General features: G+C 44.8%; 1 protein-coding gene across 2 annotated transcripts; it reads left to right on the forward strand.

Annotated features, from left to right (window-relative positions):
- The first annotated feature begins 232 nt into the window (after positions 1–232).
- Positions 233–15637, forward strand: CLN3 (CLN3 lysosomal/endosomal transmembrane protein, battenin). Of its 2 annotated transcripts, none has more exons than XM_072119586.1 (15): positions 233–363; positions 1698–1773; positions 1923–2013; positions 5146–5196; positions 5311–5390; positions 5468–5553; positions 5649–5721; positions 10320–10463; positions 10585–10697; positions 10774–10823; positions 13832–13900; positions 13983–14038; positions 14393–14486; positions 14563–14709; positions 14784–15637. In XM_072119586.1, the coding sequence occupies exons 1-15, from the start codon at positions 312–314 to the stop codon at positions 14901–14903; spliced, it is 1302 nt and encodes a 433-aa protein (XP_071975687.1). In that variant the 5' UTR covers positions 233–311; the 3' UTR covers positions 14904–15637. The 2 variants fall into 2 exon arrangements, with proteins under 2 accessions (XP_071975687.1, XP_071975688.1); XM_072119587.1 differs by having other exon boundaries at positions 10777–10823.
- The last annotated feature ends 4849 nt before the right edge of the window (positions 15638–20486 follow it).

Here is a 20486-nt window from a genome sequence, read left to right on the forward strand (position 1 = left end):
TGATGAGATGTTATGGCGGTGATGGGGGGCAGCCGTGGTGTTGTTGTCATGGGGCTGCGGTTATGGCTATCACTGTGTCCTTGAGGTGATTTTCATAAAAGTCAGTAAAAAGGCATTGACTTTGATAAAAGCAGGAGCAACCATGACAGAAAGCCGCAGAGATCCCCCATTGCTGTGATTAGGACTTTATTTTTATGGGGACTGTCACTTTAAGGCTTCACATTCTTGGTGACAGTAACTAGGGGGCGTGGCCGAAGAACCCGGAAGTGTCGCAGATACAGGAAGTTTTCAAGCCGGTAAAGGGGAGACATATGGAGCGGAGACGTAGCAACACCCGGGGGCACCTGGACTCTGACTGGGAAGGTGAGAGGGACTACAACCCCCAGCAAGGTTCCTGTCACGTGACTGCAGCCCCCAGCGTGTCCTGTCACATAACTACAACCCCCAGCGTGTCCTGCCACATCACTACAACCCCCAGCGTGTCCTGTCACATGACTACAACCCCCAGCGTGTCCTGTCACATGACTACAACCCCCAGCGTGTCCTGTCACATGACTACAACCCCCAGCGTGTCCTGCCACATAACTACAACCCCCAGCGTGTCCTGCCACATCACTACAACCCCCAGCGTGTTTTGCCACATCACTACAACCCCCAGCGTGTCCTGTCACATAACTACAACCCCCAGCGTGTGCTGTCACATAACCTGCAGCGTGTCCTGCCGCATGACTGCGACCCGCAGCGTGTCCTGCCGCATGACTGCGACCCGCAGCGTGTCCTGCCGCATGACTGCGACCCGCAGCGTGTCCTGCCGCATGACTGCGACCCGCAGCGTGTCCTGTCGCATGACTGCGACCCGCAGCGTGTCCTGCCGCATGACTGCGACCCGCAGCGTGTCCTGCCGCATGACTGCGACCCGCAGCGTGTCCTGCCGCATGACTGCGACCCGCAGCGTGTCCTGCCGCATGACTGCGACCCGCAGCGTGTCCTGCCGCATGACTGCGACCCGCAGCGTGTCCTGCCGCATGACTGCGACCCGCAGCGTGTCCTGCCGCATGACTGCGACCCGCAGCGTGTCCTGCCGCATGACTGCGACCCGCAGCGTGTCCTGCCGCATGACTGCGACCCGCAGCGTGTCCTGCCGCATGACTGCGACCCGCAGCGTGTCCTGCCGCATGACTGCGACCCGCAGCGTGTCCTGCCGCATGACTGCGACCCGCAGCGTGTCCTGCCGCATGACTGCGACCCGCAGCGTGTCCTGCCGCATGACTGCGACCCGCAGCGTGTCCTGCCGCATGACTGCGACCCGCAGCGTGTCCTGCCGCATGACTGCGACCCGCAGCGTGTCCTGCCGCATGACTGCGACCCGCAGCGTGTCCTGCCGCATGACTGCGACCCGCAGCGTGTCCTGCCGCATGACTGCGACCCGCAGCGTGTCCTGCCGCATGACTGCGACCCGCAGCGTGTCCTGCCGCATGACTGCGACCCGCAGCGTGTCCTGCCGCATGACTGCGACCCGCAGCGTGTCCTGCCGCATGACTGCGACCCGCAGCGTGTCCTGTCGCATGACTGCGACCCGCAGCGTGTCCTGTCGCATGACTTTCAGCATATCCCCCCAGTACAGGCGTCTAATGTGTAAAGAGGTTCTGCAGCATCTGCAGTCCTATGCACCGCCTCCTATGTGTCTTGTGTTACAGAGGAGGATCATGGCACAGCGCCCCCCGAGCCCCGGATGGAGAATCGCTCTCACTGGAGGAACCTCTCCGCCTTCTGGTATGTGACTGCAGCTCTGGGTGTAACCGGAGTATGAGATAATGTAATGCAGGATTCTTATGCAGCTTTGTATGTTACCAGAATATAAGATGATGTAATGGCAGAATACAGATGCAGCTCTGGATGTGACTGGAGTATATCTCTTCTAGGTTGCTGGGTCTGTGTAATAATTTTGCCTACGTGGTGATGCTCAGCGCAGCACACGACATCCTGAAGACGGAGACCAATCAGACGGTAAACGTGAGTGTCCCATAATAAGACCCCCAGGGGGGAGCACCCGACAGCTGGGTGACCCCCACAACATGTGCATTGTGATATGGGGGGCAGTGTACATGGTGTGAGGTGATGTGGGGGCAGTGTACATGGTGTGAGGTGATGTGGGGGCAGTGTACATGGTGTGAGGTGATGTGGGGGGCAGTGTACATGGTGTGAGGTGATGTGGGGGGGTGGTGTACATGGTGTGAGGTGATATGGGGGGCAGTGTACATGGTGTGAGGTGATGTGGGGGGGTGGTGTACATGGTGTGAGGGGATGTGGGGGGCGGTGTACATGGTGTGAGGTGATGTGGGGGGCAGTGTACATGGTGTGAGGTGATATGGGGGGCAGTGTACATGGTGTGAGGTGATGTGGGGGGGTGGTGTACATGGTGTGAGGTGATATGGGGGGCGGTGTACATGGTGTGAGGTGATGTGGGGGGCAGTGTACATGGTGTGAGGTGATGTGGGGAGCAGTGTACATGGTGTGAGGTGATGTGGGGGGCGGTGTACATGGTGTGAGGTGATGTGGGGGGCAGTGTACATGGTGTGAGGTGATGTGGGGAGCAGTGTACATGGTGTGAGGTGATATGGGGGGCAGTGTACATGGTGTGAGGTGATGTGGGGGGCAGTGTACATGGTGTGAGGTGATGTGGGGGGCGGTGTACATGGTGTGAGGTGATATGGGGGGCAGTGTACATGGTGTGAGGTGATGTGGGGGGCGGTGTACATGGTGTGAGGTGATGTGGGGGGGTGGTGTACATGGTGTGAGGTGATGTGGGGGGCGGTGTACATGGTGTGAGGGGATGTGGGGGGCGGTGTACATGGTGTGAGGTGATGTGGGGGGCAGTGTACATGGTGTGAGGTGATGTGGGGGGGTGGTGTACATGGTGTGAGGTGATGTGGGGAGCAGTGTACATGGTGTGAGGTGATATGGGGGGCAGTGTACATGGTGTGAGGTGATGTGGGGGGGTGGTGTACATGGTGTGAGGTGATGTGGGGGGCGGTGTACATGGTGTGAGGTGATGTGGGGAGCGGTGTACATGGTGTGAGGGGATGTGGGGGGCGGTGTACATGGTGTGAGGTGATGTGGGGGGCGGTGTACATGGTGTGAGGTGATGTGGGGGGCGGTGTACATGGTGTGAGGTGATGTGGGGAGCGGTGTACATGGTGTGAGGGGATGTGGGGGGCGGTGTACATGGTGTGATGTGATGTGGGGGGCGGTGTACATGGTGTGAGGGGATGTGGGGGGCGGTGTACATGGTGTGAGGTGATGTGGGGGGCAGTGTACATGGTGTGAGGTGATGTGGGGGGCGGTGTACATGGTGTGAGGTGATGTGGGGGGCAGTGTACATGGTGTGAGGTGATGTGGGGGGCGGTGTACATGGTGTGAGGTGATGTGGGAAGCAGTGTACATGGTGTGAGGTGATGTGGGGGGCGGTGTACATGGTGTGAGGTGATGTGGGAAGCAGTGTACATGGTGTGAGGTGATGTGGGGGGCGGTGTACATGGTGTGAGGTGATGTGGGGGGCAGTGTACATGGTGTGAGGTGATGTGGGGGGCAGTGTACATGGTGTGAGGTGATGTGGGGGGCAGTGTACATGGTGTGAGGTGATGTGGGGGGCAGTGTACATGGTGTGAGGTGATGTGGGGAGCAGTGTACATGGTGTGAGGTGATGTGGGGGGCAGTGTACATGGTGTGAGGTGATGTGGGGGGCGGTGTACATGGTGTGAGGTGATGTGGGGGGCGGTGTACATGGTGTGAGGTGATGTGGGGGGCGGTGTACATGGTGTGAGGTGATGTGGGGAGCAGTGTACATGGTGTGAGGTGATGTGGGGGGCGGTGTACATGGTGTGAGGTGATGTGGGGGGCGGTGTACATGGTGTGAGGTGATGTGGGGGGCAGTGTACATGGTGTGAGGTGATGTGGGGAGCAGTGTACATGGTGTGAGGTGATGTGGGGGGCAGTGTACATGGTGTGAGGGGATGTGGGGAGCAGTGTACATGGTGTGAGGTGATGTGGGGGGCGGTGTACATGATGTGAGGGGATGTGGGGGGCGGTGTACATGGTGTGAGGTGATGTGGGGAGCAGTGTACATGGTGTGAGGTGATGTGGGGGGCAGTGTACATGGTGTGAGGTGATGTGGGGGGCAGTGTACATGGTGTGAGGTGATGTGGGGGGCGGTGTACATGGTGTGAGGTGATGTGGGAAGCAGTGTACATGGTGTGAGGTGATGTGGGGGGCGGTGTACATGGTGTGAGGGGATGTGGGGGGCGGTGTACATGGTGTGAGGTGATGTGGGGGGCAGTGTACATGGTGTGAGGTGATGTGGGGGGCAGTGTACATGGTGTGAGGTGATGTGGGGGGCAGTGTACATGGTGTGAGGTGATGTGGGGGGCAGTGTACATGGTGTGAGGTGATGTGGGGGGCAGTGTACATGGTGTGAGGTGATGTGGGGGCAGTGTACATGGTGTGAGGTGATGTGGGGGGCGGTGTACATGGTGTGAGGTGATGTGGGGGGCGGTGTACATGGTGTGAGGTGATGTGGGGGGCGGTGTACATGGTGTGAGGTGATGTGGGGGGCGGTGTACATGGTGTGAGGTGATATGGGGGGCAGTGTACATGGTGTGAGGTGATATGGGGGGCAGTGTACATGGTGTGAGGTGATGTGGGGGGCGGTGTACATGGTGTGAGGTGATGTGGGGGGCGGTGTACATGGTGTGAGGTGATGTGGGGGGCGGTGTACATGGTGTGAGGTGATGTGGGGGGCGGTGTACATGGTGTGAGGTGATGTGGGGGGCAGTGTACTTGGTGCATTCTCTTTTCTCCTCATTTCTGAGTGTCCGTGTGTTTGGTTATTATATGAGGAAGTGAAGATTCATCCAGAAAGTCAGGAAAATGCAAGAACAGCAGTGTCCATGACCTGCCCTGACACTGGTGGGGAGGGGGACACAGGTCAGGGGGGGGACACGGGTCAGGAAGGGGGACACTGGTCCATGGGGACACGGGTAAGGGGGGGGGACACAGTTCAGGGGGGGCGGGTGAACAGAGGTTGAGGGGGCATAGGTCAGGGGGTCGTCTCCCTCTCCTGATAACCCGTTCTTTCTTCCTTTGCAGCTCAATGTAACCAACTCCAGCCGCTATGACTGTAATAAGATCTCCACTGCTGTAAGTACGGCCATAGAGTAACATTGGGGCGTCCTCACACTGCTGTGCTCTGTGCTATGACTTGTGTAGCATGCAGGCTGCTCCAGCTGTTACTCGGGGGTCTCTGTGTTGCAGGCCGTGCTTCTCGCTGACATCCTTCCCACCCTCATCATAAAGTTCACAGCACCGTTCTACATCCACCAGATCCCGTACAGGTAAGAGATTCCCCGGTGATGTCTGTACTGCGGTCTCTTCTGTCTCATCACCTGCTCAGCGCTCTCCTCTGTAATAGTTATCGGGTGTCCCTGTGCATTGTCACCGCCTCTGCCAGCTTCCTGATTGTCTCCTTCTCTACACACGTGGCGGTCAGTCTCCTGGGTGAGTCCTGTGTCTGTGGGTGACGGCTGTAACACCAAACCTATATCACCCGAGGAGGAGGAGACCCCCAGCTAATCATCTCCTTATATCTACAGGGGTCGTATTCGCCAGTATCTCCTCCGGGGTGGGAGAGGTCACATTCCTCAGCCTCACTGCCTTCTTCTACAGGTAACATCCCTACTTATATACAGTACTCGCACATAGGGGCAGTATTATAGTAGTTATATCCCTGTATATAGGAGGCAGTATTATAGTAGTTATATTCTTGTACATAGGAGGCAGTATTATAGTAGTTATATTCCTGTACATAGGAGGCAGTATTATAGTAGTTATATTCTTGTACATAGGGGGCAGTATTATAGTAGTTATATTCCTGTACATAGGAGGCAGTATTATAGTAGTTATATCCCTGTATATAGGGGGCAGTATTATAGTAGTTATATTCTTGTACATAGGGGGCAGTATTATAGTAGTTATATTCTTGTACATAGGAGGCAGTATTATAGTAGTTATATTCTTGTACATAGGGGGCAGTATTATAGTAGTTATATTCTTGTACATAGGAGGCAGTATTATAGTAGTTATATTCTTGTACATAGAGGGCAGTATTATAGTAGTTATATCCCTGTACATAGGGGGCAGTATTATAGTAGTTATATCCCTGTACATAGGGGGCAGTATTATAGTAGTTATATTCCTGTACATAGGGGGCAGTATTATAGTAGTTATATTCCTGTACATAGGGGGCAGTATTATAGTAGTTATATTCTTGTACATAGGGGACAGTATTATAGTAGTTATATTCCTGTACATAGGGGGCAGTATTATAGTAGTTATATTCTTGTACATAGGGGGCAGTATTATAGTAGTTATATTCCTGTACATAGGGGGCAGTATTATAGTAGTTATATTCCTGTACATAGGGGGCAGTATTATAGTAGTTATATTCCTGTACATAGGAGGCAGTATTATAGTAGTTATATTCTTGTACATAGGGGCAGTATTATAGTAGTTATATTCTTGTACATAGGGGACAGTATTATAGTAGTTATATTCCTGTACATAGAGGGCAGTATTATAGTAGTTATATACTTGTACATAGGGGGCAGTATTATAGTAGTTATATTCCTGTACATAGGGGGCAGTATTATAGTAGTTATATTCTTGTACATAGGGGGCAGTATTATAGTAGTTATATTCCTGTACATAGGGGGCAGTATTATAGTAGTTATATTCCTGTACATAGGGGGCAGTATTATAGTAGTTATATACTTGTACATAGGGGGCAGTATTATAGTAGTTATATTCCTGTACATAGGGGGCAGTATTATAGTAGTTATATTCTTGTACATAGGGGGCAGTATTATAGTAGTTATATTCCTGTACATAGGGGGCAGTATTATAGTAGTTATATTCCTGTACATAGGGGGCAGTATTATAGTAGTTATATTCCTGTACATAGGGGGCAGTATTATAGTAGTTATATTCCTGTACATAGGAGGCAGTATTATAGTAGTTATATTCCTGTACATAGGGGGCAGTATTATAGTAGTTATATTCTTGTACATAGGGGCAGTATTATAGTAGTTATATCCCTGTACATAGGGGCAGTATTATAGTAGTTATATCCCTGTATATAGGAGGCAGTATTATAGTAGTTATATTCCTGTACATAGGGGGCAGTATTATAGTACTTATATTCCTGTACATAGGGGGCAGTATTATAGTAGTTATATTCCTGTACATAGGGGGCAGTATTATAGTAGTTATATTCTTGTACATAGGGGCAGTATTATAGTAGTTATATTCCTGTACATAGGGGGCAGTATTATAGTACTTATATTCCTGTACATAGGGGGCAGTATTATAGTAGTTATATTCCTGTACATAGGGGGCAGTATTATAGTAGTTATATTCTTGTACATAGGGGCAGTATTATAGTAGTTATATTCCTGTACATAGGGGGCAGTATTATACTAGTTATATTCTTGTACATAGGGGGCAGTATTATAGTAGTTATATTCTTGTACATAGGGGCAGTATTATAGTAGTTATATTCCTGTACATAGGGAGCAGTATTATAGTAGTTATATTCCTGTACATAGGGGGCAGTATTATAGTAGTTATATTCCTGTACATAGGGAGCAGTATTATAGTAGTTATATTCCTGTACATAGGGGGCAGTATTATAGTAGTTATATTCCTGTACATAGGGGGCAGTATTATAGTAGTTATATTCTTGTACATAGGGGCAGTATTATAGTAGTTATATTCCTGTACATATGGGGCAGTATTATAGTAGTTATATTCTTGTACATAGAGGACAGTATTATAGTAGTTATATTCCTGTACATAGGGGACAGTATTATAGTAGTTATATTCCTGTACATAGGGGGCAGTATTATAGTAGTTATATTCTTGTACATAGAGGACAGTATTATAGTAGTTATATTCTTGTACATAGAGGACAGTATTATAGTAGTTATATTCTTGTACATAGGGGGCAGTATTATAGTAGTTATATTCTTGTACATAGGGGCAGTATTATAGTAGTTATATTCTTGTACATAGGGGGCAGTATTATAGTAGTTATATTCTTGTACATAGGGGGCAGTATTATAGTAGTTATATTCTTGTACATAGGGGGCAGTATTATAGTAGTTATATTCTTGTACATAGGGGGCAGTATTATAGTAGTTATATTCTTGTACATAGGGGGCAGTATTATAGTAGTTATATTCTTGTACATAGGGGGCAGTAATATAGTAGTTATATTCTTGTACATAGGGGGCAGTATTATAGTAGTTATATTCTTGTACATAGGGGGCAGTATTATAGTAGTTATATCCCTGTACATAGGGGGCAGTATTATAGTAGTTATATTCCTGTACATAGGGGGCAGTATTATAGTAGTTATACTCTTGTACATAGGAGGCAGTATTATAGTAGTTATATTCCTGTACATAGGAGGCAGTATTATAGTAGTTATATTCCTGTACATAGGGGCAGTATTATAGTAGTTATATTCCTGTACATAGGGGGCAGTATTATAGTAGTTATATTCCTGTACATAGAGGGCAGTATTATAGTAATTATATTCCTGTACATAGGGGGCAGTATTATAGTAGTTATATTCCTGTACATAGGGGGCAGTATTATAGTAGTTATATTCCTGTACATAGGGGGCAGTATTATAGTAGTTATATTCCTGTACATAGGGGACAGTATTATAGTAGTTATATTCCTGTACATAGGGGCAGTATTATAGTAGTTATATTCTTGTACATAGGGGCAGTATTATAGTAGTTATATTCCTGTACATAGGGGCAGTATTATAGTAGTTATATACTTGTACATAGGGGGCAGTATTATAGTAGTTATATCCCTGTACATAGGGGGCAGTATTATAGTAGTTATATTCTTGTACATAGGGAGCAGTATTATAGTAGTTATATTCCTGTACATAGGGGGCAGTATTATAGTAGTTATATTCCTGTACATAGGGAGCAGTATTATAGTAGGTATATTCTTGTACATAGAGGGCAGTATTATAGTAGTTATATTCTTGTACATAGGGGGCAGTATTATAGTAGTTATATTCCTGTACATAGGGGGCAGTATTATAGTAGTTATATCCTTGTACATAGGAGGCAGTATTATAGTAGTTATATTCTTGTACATAGGGGGCAGTATTATAGTAGTTATATTCCTGTACATAGGAGGCAGTATTATAGTAGTTATATTCCTGTACATAGGGGGCAGTATTATAGTAGTTATATTCTTGTACATAGGGGGCAGTATTATAGTAGTTATATTCTTGTACATAGGGGGCAGTATTATAGTAGTTATACTCTTGTACATAGGGGCAGTATTATAGTAGTTATATTCCTGTACATAGGAGGCAGTATTATAGTAGTTATATTCTTGTACATAGGGGGCAGTATTATAGTAGTTATATTCCTGTACATAGGGGGCAGTATTATAGTAGCTATATTCCTGTACATAGGGGGCAGTATTATAGTAGTTATATTCCTGTACATAGGGGGCAGTATTATAGTAGTTATATTCCTGTACATAGGAGGCAGTATTATAGTAGTTATACTCTTGTACATAGGGGGCAGTATTATAGTAGTTATATTCTTGTACATGGGGGGCAGTGTTATAGTAGTTATATTCTTGTACATAGGAGCAGTATTATAGTAGTTATATTCCTGTACATAGGGGGCAGTATTATAGCAGTTATATTCCTGTACATAGGGGACAGTATTATAGTAGTTATATTCATGTACATAGGGGGCAGTATTATAGTAGTTATATTCATGTACATAGGGGGCAGTATTATAGTAGTTATATTCCTGTACATAGGGGGCAGTATTATAGTAGTTATATTCTTGTACATAGGGGGCAGTATTATAGTAATTATATTCCTGTACATAGGAGGCAGTATTATAGTAGTTATATTCCTGTACATAGGGGGCAGTATTATAGTAGTTATATTCTTGTACATGGGGGGCAGTATTATAGTAGTTATATTCCTGTACATAGGGGGCAGTATTATAGTAGTTATATTCTTGTACATAGGGGGCAGTATTATAGTAGTTATATTCTTGTACATAGGGGCAGTATTATAGTAGTTATATTCCTGTACATAGGAGGCAGTATTATAGTAGTTATACTCTTGTACATAGGGGGCAGTATTATAGTAGTTATATTCTTGTACATGGGGGGCAGTATAGTATCATTAGGTAACGATGTGTCTTTTCCAGTGATGTGGTGTCATACTGGGCCTCCGGTACGGGTGGTGCAGGGATCTTGGGTGCTCTTTCCTATCTTGGACTTACAGAGGCTGGACTTTCCCCTCGGAGCTCTCTGCTGGTCATGCTCATCATACCGGCTGTGCTTTGGATAAGGTGAGTTGGCTGGAGAGTTGGTGCCACCAATGATCTTGAGGATAGTATCAGGTTTATAAAATACTGTCTTGTGGTCGCTCTGGGTGACTGCTCTGTACATTCATTCTTGGTTTGCTTTCAGTTATTTTGTCCTTATTCTTCCGCCGTCCGTTCTGCCACGATGGAGGTTTCCTGTTGGACACAGTTTAGTCCAAACATCCGACCAGCGCCCTCTACTGGCTGACGCTTCGTCAGGTAAGTGGGGAGGTCATGCTGTGGGGCAGGAGCGGCTCTGCTCCCCACTGACTATGTTGTCTCCTTTCTCCTCTAGTAGAGACCAGTTCTCCACGTACAATGGCCAACAAGTGGAAGATCATTAAGGTGAGAGGAGGTGCAGAGCTCTGAGGATACAATGGGAGTCACTGGTTATACTTTTGTCCTTAATGACCACCGTATCAGGGTTCTATGACGGTCATTAAAGGGGTTTTTCCCAGAACAGGGCCTGACTTGCTGATCAGTGGGGGTCTCGGTGATCAGACCCCCACAGGTGCCGAAAACGAGGGGTCCTACGTAACTCCAACTCAGACCCCTTGTCACTCCATCAGAGTCGTGGAGGAGATCGGTGAGCGCGGCACTCGGCAATTTCCATCAGCTCCATAGAGATCAATGAAGCAGAACCATCATGTGCGGCCGTCTGCTCCATGACCCTGATGGAGCGTCAAGGGGTCCGACGGAGGTATGTGAGACCCCTCATTTTCGTGATCTGTGGGGATCTCATCACTGAGATTTCCCCCCCCCCCCCCCCCCACTGATCAGCAAGTTAGGTCTTATTCTGTGGATGGGGCCTAACTTTTGTTTGTGGGAAAACCCCTTTAATGCCTTTCTACAGAAGTTTGCAGAACATTGGGTTCTGCCATTTTCACGGCTTTCCTGCCTTTTTAACCCCTTAGACACCACAGAAGATATAATACACTGATCTCATGTTTTTGTCCTTGTAAGGGGGGGGGGGGGGGTAAAATAAAATCTAAAAAAGTTGCAAAAAAAAACTGTAAACACACAAAAATCACCCACATCTATCAAAATATGAAGATATAAAATCTCCCACATTTTGCACCTTTCCCAACCCTACGAAGCCAGGCTACAAAACTAACAGTGTTTATCACGTACAACAAAATACATTAAAAAAAATGGAACACAAAAAAAAAAAAGGAAGGAAAAACAATGGCCAAATTCATGTGTTTTTTTTTTTTTTTTTTAATCATCCACAAAAAAACTATATTAATCACAATTAACCGGTTAAGGACCGGGCCCTTTCCTGTTTTTTCATGTCCATTTTTCACTCCCCACCTTCAAAAATCTATAACTTTTTTATTTTTACACGTAAAGAGCTGTGTGACGGCTTGTTTTCTGCGTAACAAATTGCACTTCATAATGATGGTATTAAATATTCCATGCCATGTACTCGGAAGCGGGAAAAAAATTCCAAATGCAATGAAAATGGTGAAAAAACGCATTTGCGCCAATTTCTTGTGGGCTTGGATTTTACGTCTTTCACTGAGCACCCCAAATGACATGTCTACTTTATTCTTTGGGTCGGTACGATTAAGGGGATACCAAATTTGTATAGGTTTTATAATGTTTTCATACATTTACAAAAATTAAAACCTCCTGTACAAAAATAATTTTTTTGATTTTTCCAACTTCTGGCGCTAATAACTTTTTTATACTTTGGTGTACGGAGCTGTGGGTGGTGTCATTTTTTGCGAAATTTGATAATATTTTCAATGATATCATTTTTAGGATTGTACGACCTTTTGATCACTTTTTATAGATTTTTTTAGATTTTTCAAAATGGCAAAAAAGTGCCATTTTCGACTTTGGGCGCTATTTTCCGTTACGGGGTTAAACGCATTGAAAAACCGTTATTATATTTTGATAGATCGGGCATTTTCGGACGCGTCGATACCTGATGTGTTTATGATTTTTACTGTTTATTTATATTTATGTCAGTTCTAGGGAAAGGGGGGTGATTTGAAATTTTAGGTTTTTTTTATTATAATTTTTTTTTTTTAAACTTTTTTTTTATTTTTATTTATACTATTTTTCAGACTCCCTAGGGTACTTTAACCCTAGGTTGTCTGATCGATCCTATCATATACTGCCATACTACAGTATGGCAGTATAAGGGGATTTTCTTCCTCATTCATTATAATGTGCTATCAGCACATTGTAATGAAGGGGTTAAAACGAAATAGCCTCGGGTCTTCGGAAGACCCGAGGCTACCATGGAGACGGATCGCCGCCCCCCGATGACGTCACGGGGAGCGGCGATCCCAGGTAAGATGGCGGCGCCCATGCGCCGCTATCTGATTGAGGCTGTCGGCAGCTTTGCCGGCAGCCCACGCTGTGAAAACACCCGCGATCGGTGCTAGCAATATGCAGCAAAGACTTACCGGCTATGGAGAGGGCTCAGCCCGTGAGCCCTCTCCATGCAGCGCGACGCGACCGCCGCCGTGAATACACGGCGGGCGGTCGCGAACCGGTTAAAAAAGCAGAACATTTTTTATTTTAAAAAAAGTTTTTTTTTTTTTTTTTTTAAATATAGGACCCATGAAACCCAAAACTGTGCTTTAAAAATTAAACTTGTCCCTATAAAAACAAGACCCCCACACAGCTATAGTGACAGCAAAATGAAAAAAGTTATAGCTTGTAGAAGGAATTGATGGAAATAAAGTAATAAATGGCCTGGGTATTAATGTAGAAAACTGGTGCAGAGATTAAGGGTTAAAAAATCGGGGGTCGGTTTTATTTTCCTTAGTTTCCTCTGTTATTGGGCAGCGGGTTGTGGCCCCTATTGTGCCTCTGCTAAGGGCGATATCCCAGCAACTTCCCCGGTTCTCACTCTTTATACAGGGATCTGGACTTGGCTGCAGGGAGATCACCAGGTCGCTACCTCTTGGAGTGGTCCCGGTGTGGCTGGCCTAGGGGCGAGAGATACCAGTGCGGAGCAGCAGGGGTCAGGCAGAGAGTCGTCAGGTACGAGCGGGGGTCAGGGCAGGCTCAGAACATGCAGAGGTGTTGGTAAAACTGTAGGTAATGGGGAACATTCTCAGGAACTACCTTCCAGCCTTCGTTCTAGTCATTAGAGAAACAAGTGTTTGCACATCGGCCCTTTAAGAAGCAAAGCAATAGTTGGCGTGTGCACCCTATGGTTATTCAACGGTAGAAACGTGGGCAGCCAGAAGAAGGGTCAGGGAGGACAATAAAATGGTTCTACAATGATGGGTGCGGACCACCGGCATTACACAGACCCCTGTATATAGGATATTGTGTATATACACCCATATACATTCTCATCATGAGTCCACTCTTTCTGTTTTGCCCTACAGTCTCTCCTAAAGTACATGCTCCCTTTATCCATCGTCTACTTTGCTGAGTACTTCATCAACCAGGGCCTGGTGAGTAGTAACGTCCGTCCTATTGTGTGGGTAGAGGGGTCCTATATAATTGCTCTTATGTCTTCTTTTTTTCTTCTCACAGTTTGAGTTGATTTATTTTCCGAACATCCCGATGAGTCACTCCACGCAATACCGATGGTGAGCAGCAGGTGGCAGCTATCGAGGGAAAAGGGGTAAAATAATGGGAAGCGTGTCCTATGATCTACAGTTCTAAAAACTTGGGGCAGTGATGGGGTCAAACTTCAGGCTTATCCCAATTCTTAGGAGAGTGGGCGCCTCATTTGTCCCCCATGATCATGGGGTGAGGATAATCCGGGTCCATAACTCTGCCGACCCTGGTGCACATTGGAAAGCCAGGGCAGGGGTTGGCGGTTACCCCATTGCGGTACCTAACTCTAATAGTTTAGGTGGAGGGAGGGGGTGATTTAGTACCTTCCCTGGCCTCATAGCACATCACAGAAGGACAATGACTCTCATCATCCTCTGTCACAGGTACCAGATGCTGTACCAGGCCGGGGTGTTTGTGTCTCGATCCTCGGTAAGATTCTGTAAGTTCAGACACATCTGGATCCTCTCGTGTCTTCAGGTAAGTGTCTAGCTCTTATAGAGGGTGAGTGGGTGGTCTCAGTGTCTATTCTAATGCTGATAATTTGCCCCCTTAGTGCGGACTCGCCATCTTTCTCCTTGTGGGAGTGGCCTATTTGTTCCTCCCGAGTCTGACGCTGCCGGGCATCTTTGTGATTATTGCTTTCGAGGGTCTCCTGGGGGGTGCCGCGTATGTCAACACTTTCAACAACATTGCTGTAGAGGTAATGACGGTCCTACATGTGGGAAGGGGGGGTGTGGTGACCCCACTTGTCTATACTCTCCCTGTCACCCGCAGAGTAAAGCAGAAGACCAGGAATTTGCCATGTCTGTCGCCTGTGTGTCTGACACCCTCGGGATATCGCTATCCGGAGCCATCGCCATCCCCGTCCACAACTACTTCTGTGGCCTCTCCTGATGGCCTCCACCTATGGGGATAGAGGACCTGCTTCCGCTTCAGTAGGGGGCGCTCTGTGGGGGTCTTCTTCTCTGGAGGATCCTTTATCTCGCTGTGCACTACCCCTGGGATCTGAGAAGTCGGAGCAGCGATCTGTAAGGTGTCGCGCTGCAGGGGATGGCTCCGCACAGTACAACTTTACGGACTCTGTTCTAGATGTATGCACAGTACAACTTCTCTTCTATGTGTGGTAACATTCTCTGTCTCTTATGTAGGACATTCCATTGTTTACCATCCTGCTCTATAGATACGGCAGCTCTCCGGCCTGATTCAGGGGTCTCTTGGGGTACGGACCTTGTACATACATTATATGTGGAAATGTCCCCTGCGGGTCACCGTTGGTATTGTAGTATATCATATAATGTAATAACCTTCTGTCAGGAATTAATTGTAATATCTTGGAGGTGTGAGGTACAGAACGCCTCGTCCTCGGTCATGTCTCTCGTACGTCTTTGTCTTCTGTCACCTTTCTGCAGCTTCGTTCCAGTGTTTCATTTTCTTGTTCTTCTATAAAGTAATTTCCTGCAGCAGAGTTGTGAGGCTGTCTCTGCTGCGGGTCATGATGATGATGATGATTTTTTTATGTTTTGTAATAACCTTGCTGAGATGTCATAATTTATAATGGGGGAGGGAGATTTAATTTTGCTTTGGGGTAAATATGTGACTACTGTGACATTAAAGAGAAATAACACGGATGTGCCGCGTCTTATCACCCGGGACTGTGACACAATTATAACTTATCATCTGTGTGAGGTGAGGGATGAGAAATCCAACCCCGAGGATCATCATCCGTAACCACAGAGGGAGTCACTACTACACCCCACTAACCGATAACTACTTCTCCTGTATATATACACAGTGCACAGTACTACTTCTCCTGTATATATGCACAGTACTACTTCTCCTGTATATATACACAGTGCACAGTACTACTTCTCCTGTATATATACACAGTGCACAGTACTACTTCTCCTGTATATATACACAGTGCACAGTACTACTTCTCCTGTATATATGCACAGTACTACTTCTCCTGTATATATAGACAGTGCACAGTACTACTTCTCCTGTATATACACAGTGCACAGTACTACTTCTCCTGTATATATAGACAGTGCACAGTACTACTTCTCCTGTATATATGGGCAGTGCACAGTACTACTTCTCCTGTATATATACAATGCACAGTACTACTTCTCCTGTATATACACAGTGCACAGTACTACTTCTCCTGTATATATACACAGTGCACAGTACTACTTCTCCTGTATATACGGACAGTGCACAGTACTACTTCTCCTGTATATACGGACAGTGCACAGTACTACTTCTCCTGTATATATACAGTGCACAGTACTACTTCTCCTGTATATATACAGTGCACAGTACTACTTCTCCTGTATATACACAGTGCACAGTACTACTTCTCCTGTATATATGCACAGTACTACTTCTCCTGTATATATACACAGTGCACAGTACTACTTCTCCTGTATATACGGACAGTGCACAGTACTACTTCTCCTGTATATATACAGTGCACAGTACTACTTCTCCTGTATATATACAGTGCACAGTACTACTTCTCCTGTATATACACAGTGCACAGTACTACTTCTGCTGTATATATGGGCAGTGCACAGTACTACTTCTCCTGTATATACGGACAGTGCACAGTACTACTTCTCCTGTATATATACACAGTGCACAGTACTACTTCTCCTGTATATACGGACAGTGCACAGTACTACTTCTCCTGTATATATACAGTGCACAGTACTACTTCTCCTGTATATATATATATAGTGCACAGTACTACTTCTCCTGTATATACAGTGCACAGTACTACTTCTCCTGTATATACACAGTGCACAGTACTACTTCTCCTGTATATACACAGTGCACAGTACTACTTCTCCTGTATATATACAGTGCACAGTACTACTTCTGTATATATATGGGCAGTGCACAGTACTACTTCTCTTGTATATATAAACAGTGCACAGTACTACTTCTCCTGTATATATACAGTGCACAGTACTACTTCTCCTGTATATACACAGTGCACAGTACTACTTCTCCTGTATATATACAGTGCACAGTACTACTTCTCCTGTATATATACAGTGCACAGTACTACTTCTCCTGTATATACACAGTGCACAGTACTACTTCTCCTGTATATATACAGTGCACAGTACTACTTCTCCTGTATATATATGGGCAGTGCACAGTACTACTTCTCTTGTATATATGGCCAGTGCACAGTACTACTTCTCTTGTATATATGGGCAGTGCACAGTACTACTTCTCCTGTATATATACACAGTGCACAGTACTACTTCTCCTGTATATATACACAGTGCACAGTACTACTTCTCCTGTATATGGACAGTGCACAGTACTACTTCTCCTGTATATATACACAGTGCACAGTACTACTTCTCCTGTATATATATACAGTGCACAGTACTACTTCTCCTGTATATATATACAGTGCACAGTACTACTTCTCCTGTATATATATACAGTGCACAGTACTACTTCTCCTGTATATATACAGTGCACAGTACCACTTCTCCTGTATATATACAGTGCACAGTACTACTTCTCCTGTATATATATATACAGTGCACAGTACTACTTCTCCTGTATATATATACAGTGCACAGTACTACTTCTCCTGTATATATACAGTGCACAGTACTACTTCTCCTGTATATATACAGTGCACAGTACTACTTCTCCTGTATATATACAGTGCACAGTACTACTTCTCCTGTATATATACAGTGCACAGTACTACTTCTCCTGTATATATATATATATATACAGTGCACAGTACTACTTCTCCTGTATATATACAGTGCACAGTACTACTTCTCCTGTATATATACACAGTGCACAGTACTACTTCTCCTGTATATATACAGTGCACAGTACTACTTCTCCTGTATATATACAGTGCACAGTACTACTTCTCCTGTGTATATATACAGTGCACAGTACTACTTCTCCTGTATATATATACAGTGCACAGTACTACTTCTCCTGTATATATACACAGTGCACAGTACTACTTCTCCTGTATATATACACAGTGCACAGTACTACTTCTCCTATATATATACACAGTGCACAGTACTACTTCTCCTGTATATATACACAGTGCACAGTACTACTTCTCCTGTATATATACACAGTGCACAGTACTACTTCTCCTGTATATATACACAGTGCACAGTACTACTTCTCCTGTATATATATACAGTGCACAGTACTACTTCTCCTGTATATATATACAGTGCACAGTACTACTTCTCCTGTGTATATATATACAGTGCACAGTACTACTTCTCCTGTATATATACAGTGCACAGTACTGCTTCTCCTGTATATATACAGTGCACAGTACTGCTTCTCCTGTATATATACAGTGCACAGTACTACTTCTCCAGTATATATACAGTACACAGTACTACTTCTCCTGTATATATATGGACAGTACACAGTACTACTTCTCCTGTATATATACAGTGCACAGTACTACTTCTCCAGTATATACACAGTGCACAGTACTACTTCTCCTGTATATATACACAGTGCACAGTACTACTTCTCCTGTATATATACAGTGCACAGTACTACTTCTCCTGTATATATACAGTGCACAGTACTACTTCTCCTGTATATATATACAGTGCACAGTACTACTTCTCCTGTATATATATACAGTGCACAGTACTACTTCTCCTGTATATATATACAGTGCACAGTACTACTTCTCCTGTATATATATACAGTGCACAGTACTACTTCTCCTGTATATATATACAGTGCACAGTACTACTTCTCCTGTATATATACAGTGCACAGTACTACTTCTCCTGTATATATACAGTGCACAGTACTACTTCTCCTGTGTGTATATATATATATATATATACAGTGCACAGTACTACTTCTCCTGTATATATACAGTGCACAGTACTACTTCTCCTGTATATATACAGTGCACAGTACTACTCCTGTATATATACAGTGCACAGTACTACTCCTGTATATATACAGTGCACAGTACTACTCCTGTATATATACACAGTGCACAGTACTACTTCTCCTGTATATATACACAGTGCACAGTACTACTTCTCCTGTATATATACACAGTGCACAGTACTACTTCTCCTGTATATATACACAGTGCACAGTACTACTTCTCCTGTATATATACACAGTGCACAGTACTACTTCTCCTGTATATATACAGTGCACAGTACTACTTCTCCTGTATATATACACAGTGCACAGTACTACTTCTCCTGTATATATACACAGTGCACAGTACTACTTCTCCTGTATATATACACAGTGCACAGTACTACTTCTCCTGTATATATACACAGTGCACAGTACTACTTCTCCTGTATATATACACAGTGCACAGTACTACTTCTCCTGTATATATATACAGTGCACAGTACTACTTCTCCTGTATATATATACAGTGCACAGTACTACTTCTCCTGTATATATATACAGTGCACAGTACTACTTCTCCTGTATATATATACAGTGCACAGTACTGCTTCTCCTGTATATATACAGTGCACAGTACTGCTTCTCCTGTATATATACAGTGCACAGTACTACTTCTCCTGTATATATACAGTGCACAGTACTACTTCTCCTGTATATATATGGACAGTACACAGTACTACTTCTCCTGTATATATACAGTGCACAGTACTACTTCTCCTGTGTATATATATATACAGTGCACAGTACTACTTCTCCTGTATATATACAGTGCACAGTACTACTTCTCCTGTATATATACAGTGCACAGTACTACTTCTCCTGTATATATACAGTGCACAGTACTACTTCTCCTGTATATATACAGTGCACAGTACTACTTCTCCTGTATATATATATACAGTGCACAGTACTACTTCTCCTGTATATATACAGTGCACAGTACTACTTCTCCTGTATATATACAGTGCACAGTACTACTTCTCCTGTATATATACAGTGCACAGTACTACTCCTGTATATATACACAGTGCACAGTACTACTTCTCCTGTATATATATACAGTGCACAGTACTACTTCTCCTGTATATATACAGTGCACAGTACTACTTCTGTATATATACACAGTGCACAGTACTACTTTTCCTGTATATATACAGTGCACAGTACTACTTCTCCTGTATATATACAGTGCACAGTACTACTTCTCCTGTATATATATATGGACAGTGCACAGTACTACTTCTCCTGTATATATACACAGTGCACAGTACTACTTCTCCTGTATATATACAGTGCACAGTACTACTTCTCCTGTATATATATGGACAGTACACAGTACTACTTCTCCTGTATATATACAGTGCACAGTACTACTTCTCCTGTATATATACAGTGCACAGTACTACTTCTCCTGTGTATATATATATACAGTGCACAGTACTACTTCTCCTGTATATATACAGTGCACAGTACTACTTCTCCTGTATATATACAGTGCACAGT

Source organism: Engystomops pustulosus, chromosome 8, assembly GCF_040894005.1.
Source record: "Engystomops pustulosus chromosome 8, aEngPut4.maternal, whole genome shotgun sequence".
NCBI lineage: Eukaryota > Metazoa > Chordata > Amphibia > Anura > Leptodactylidae > Engystomops > Engystomops pustulosus.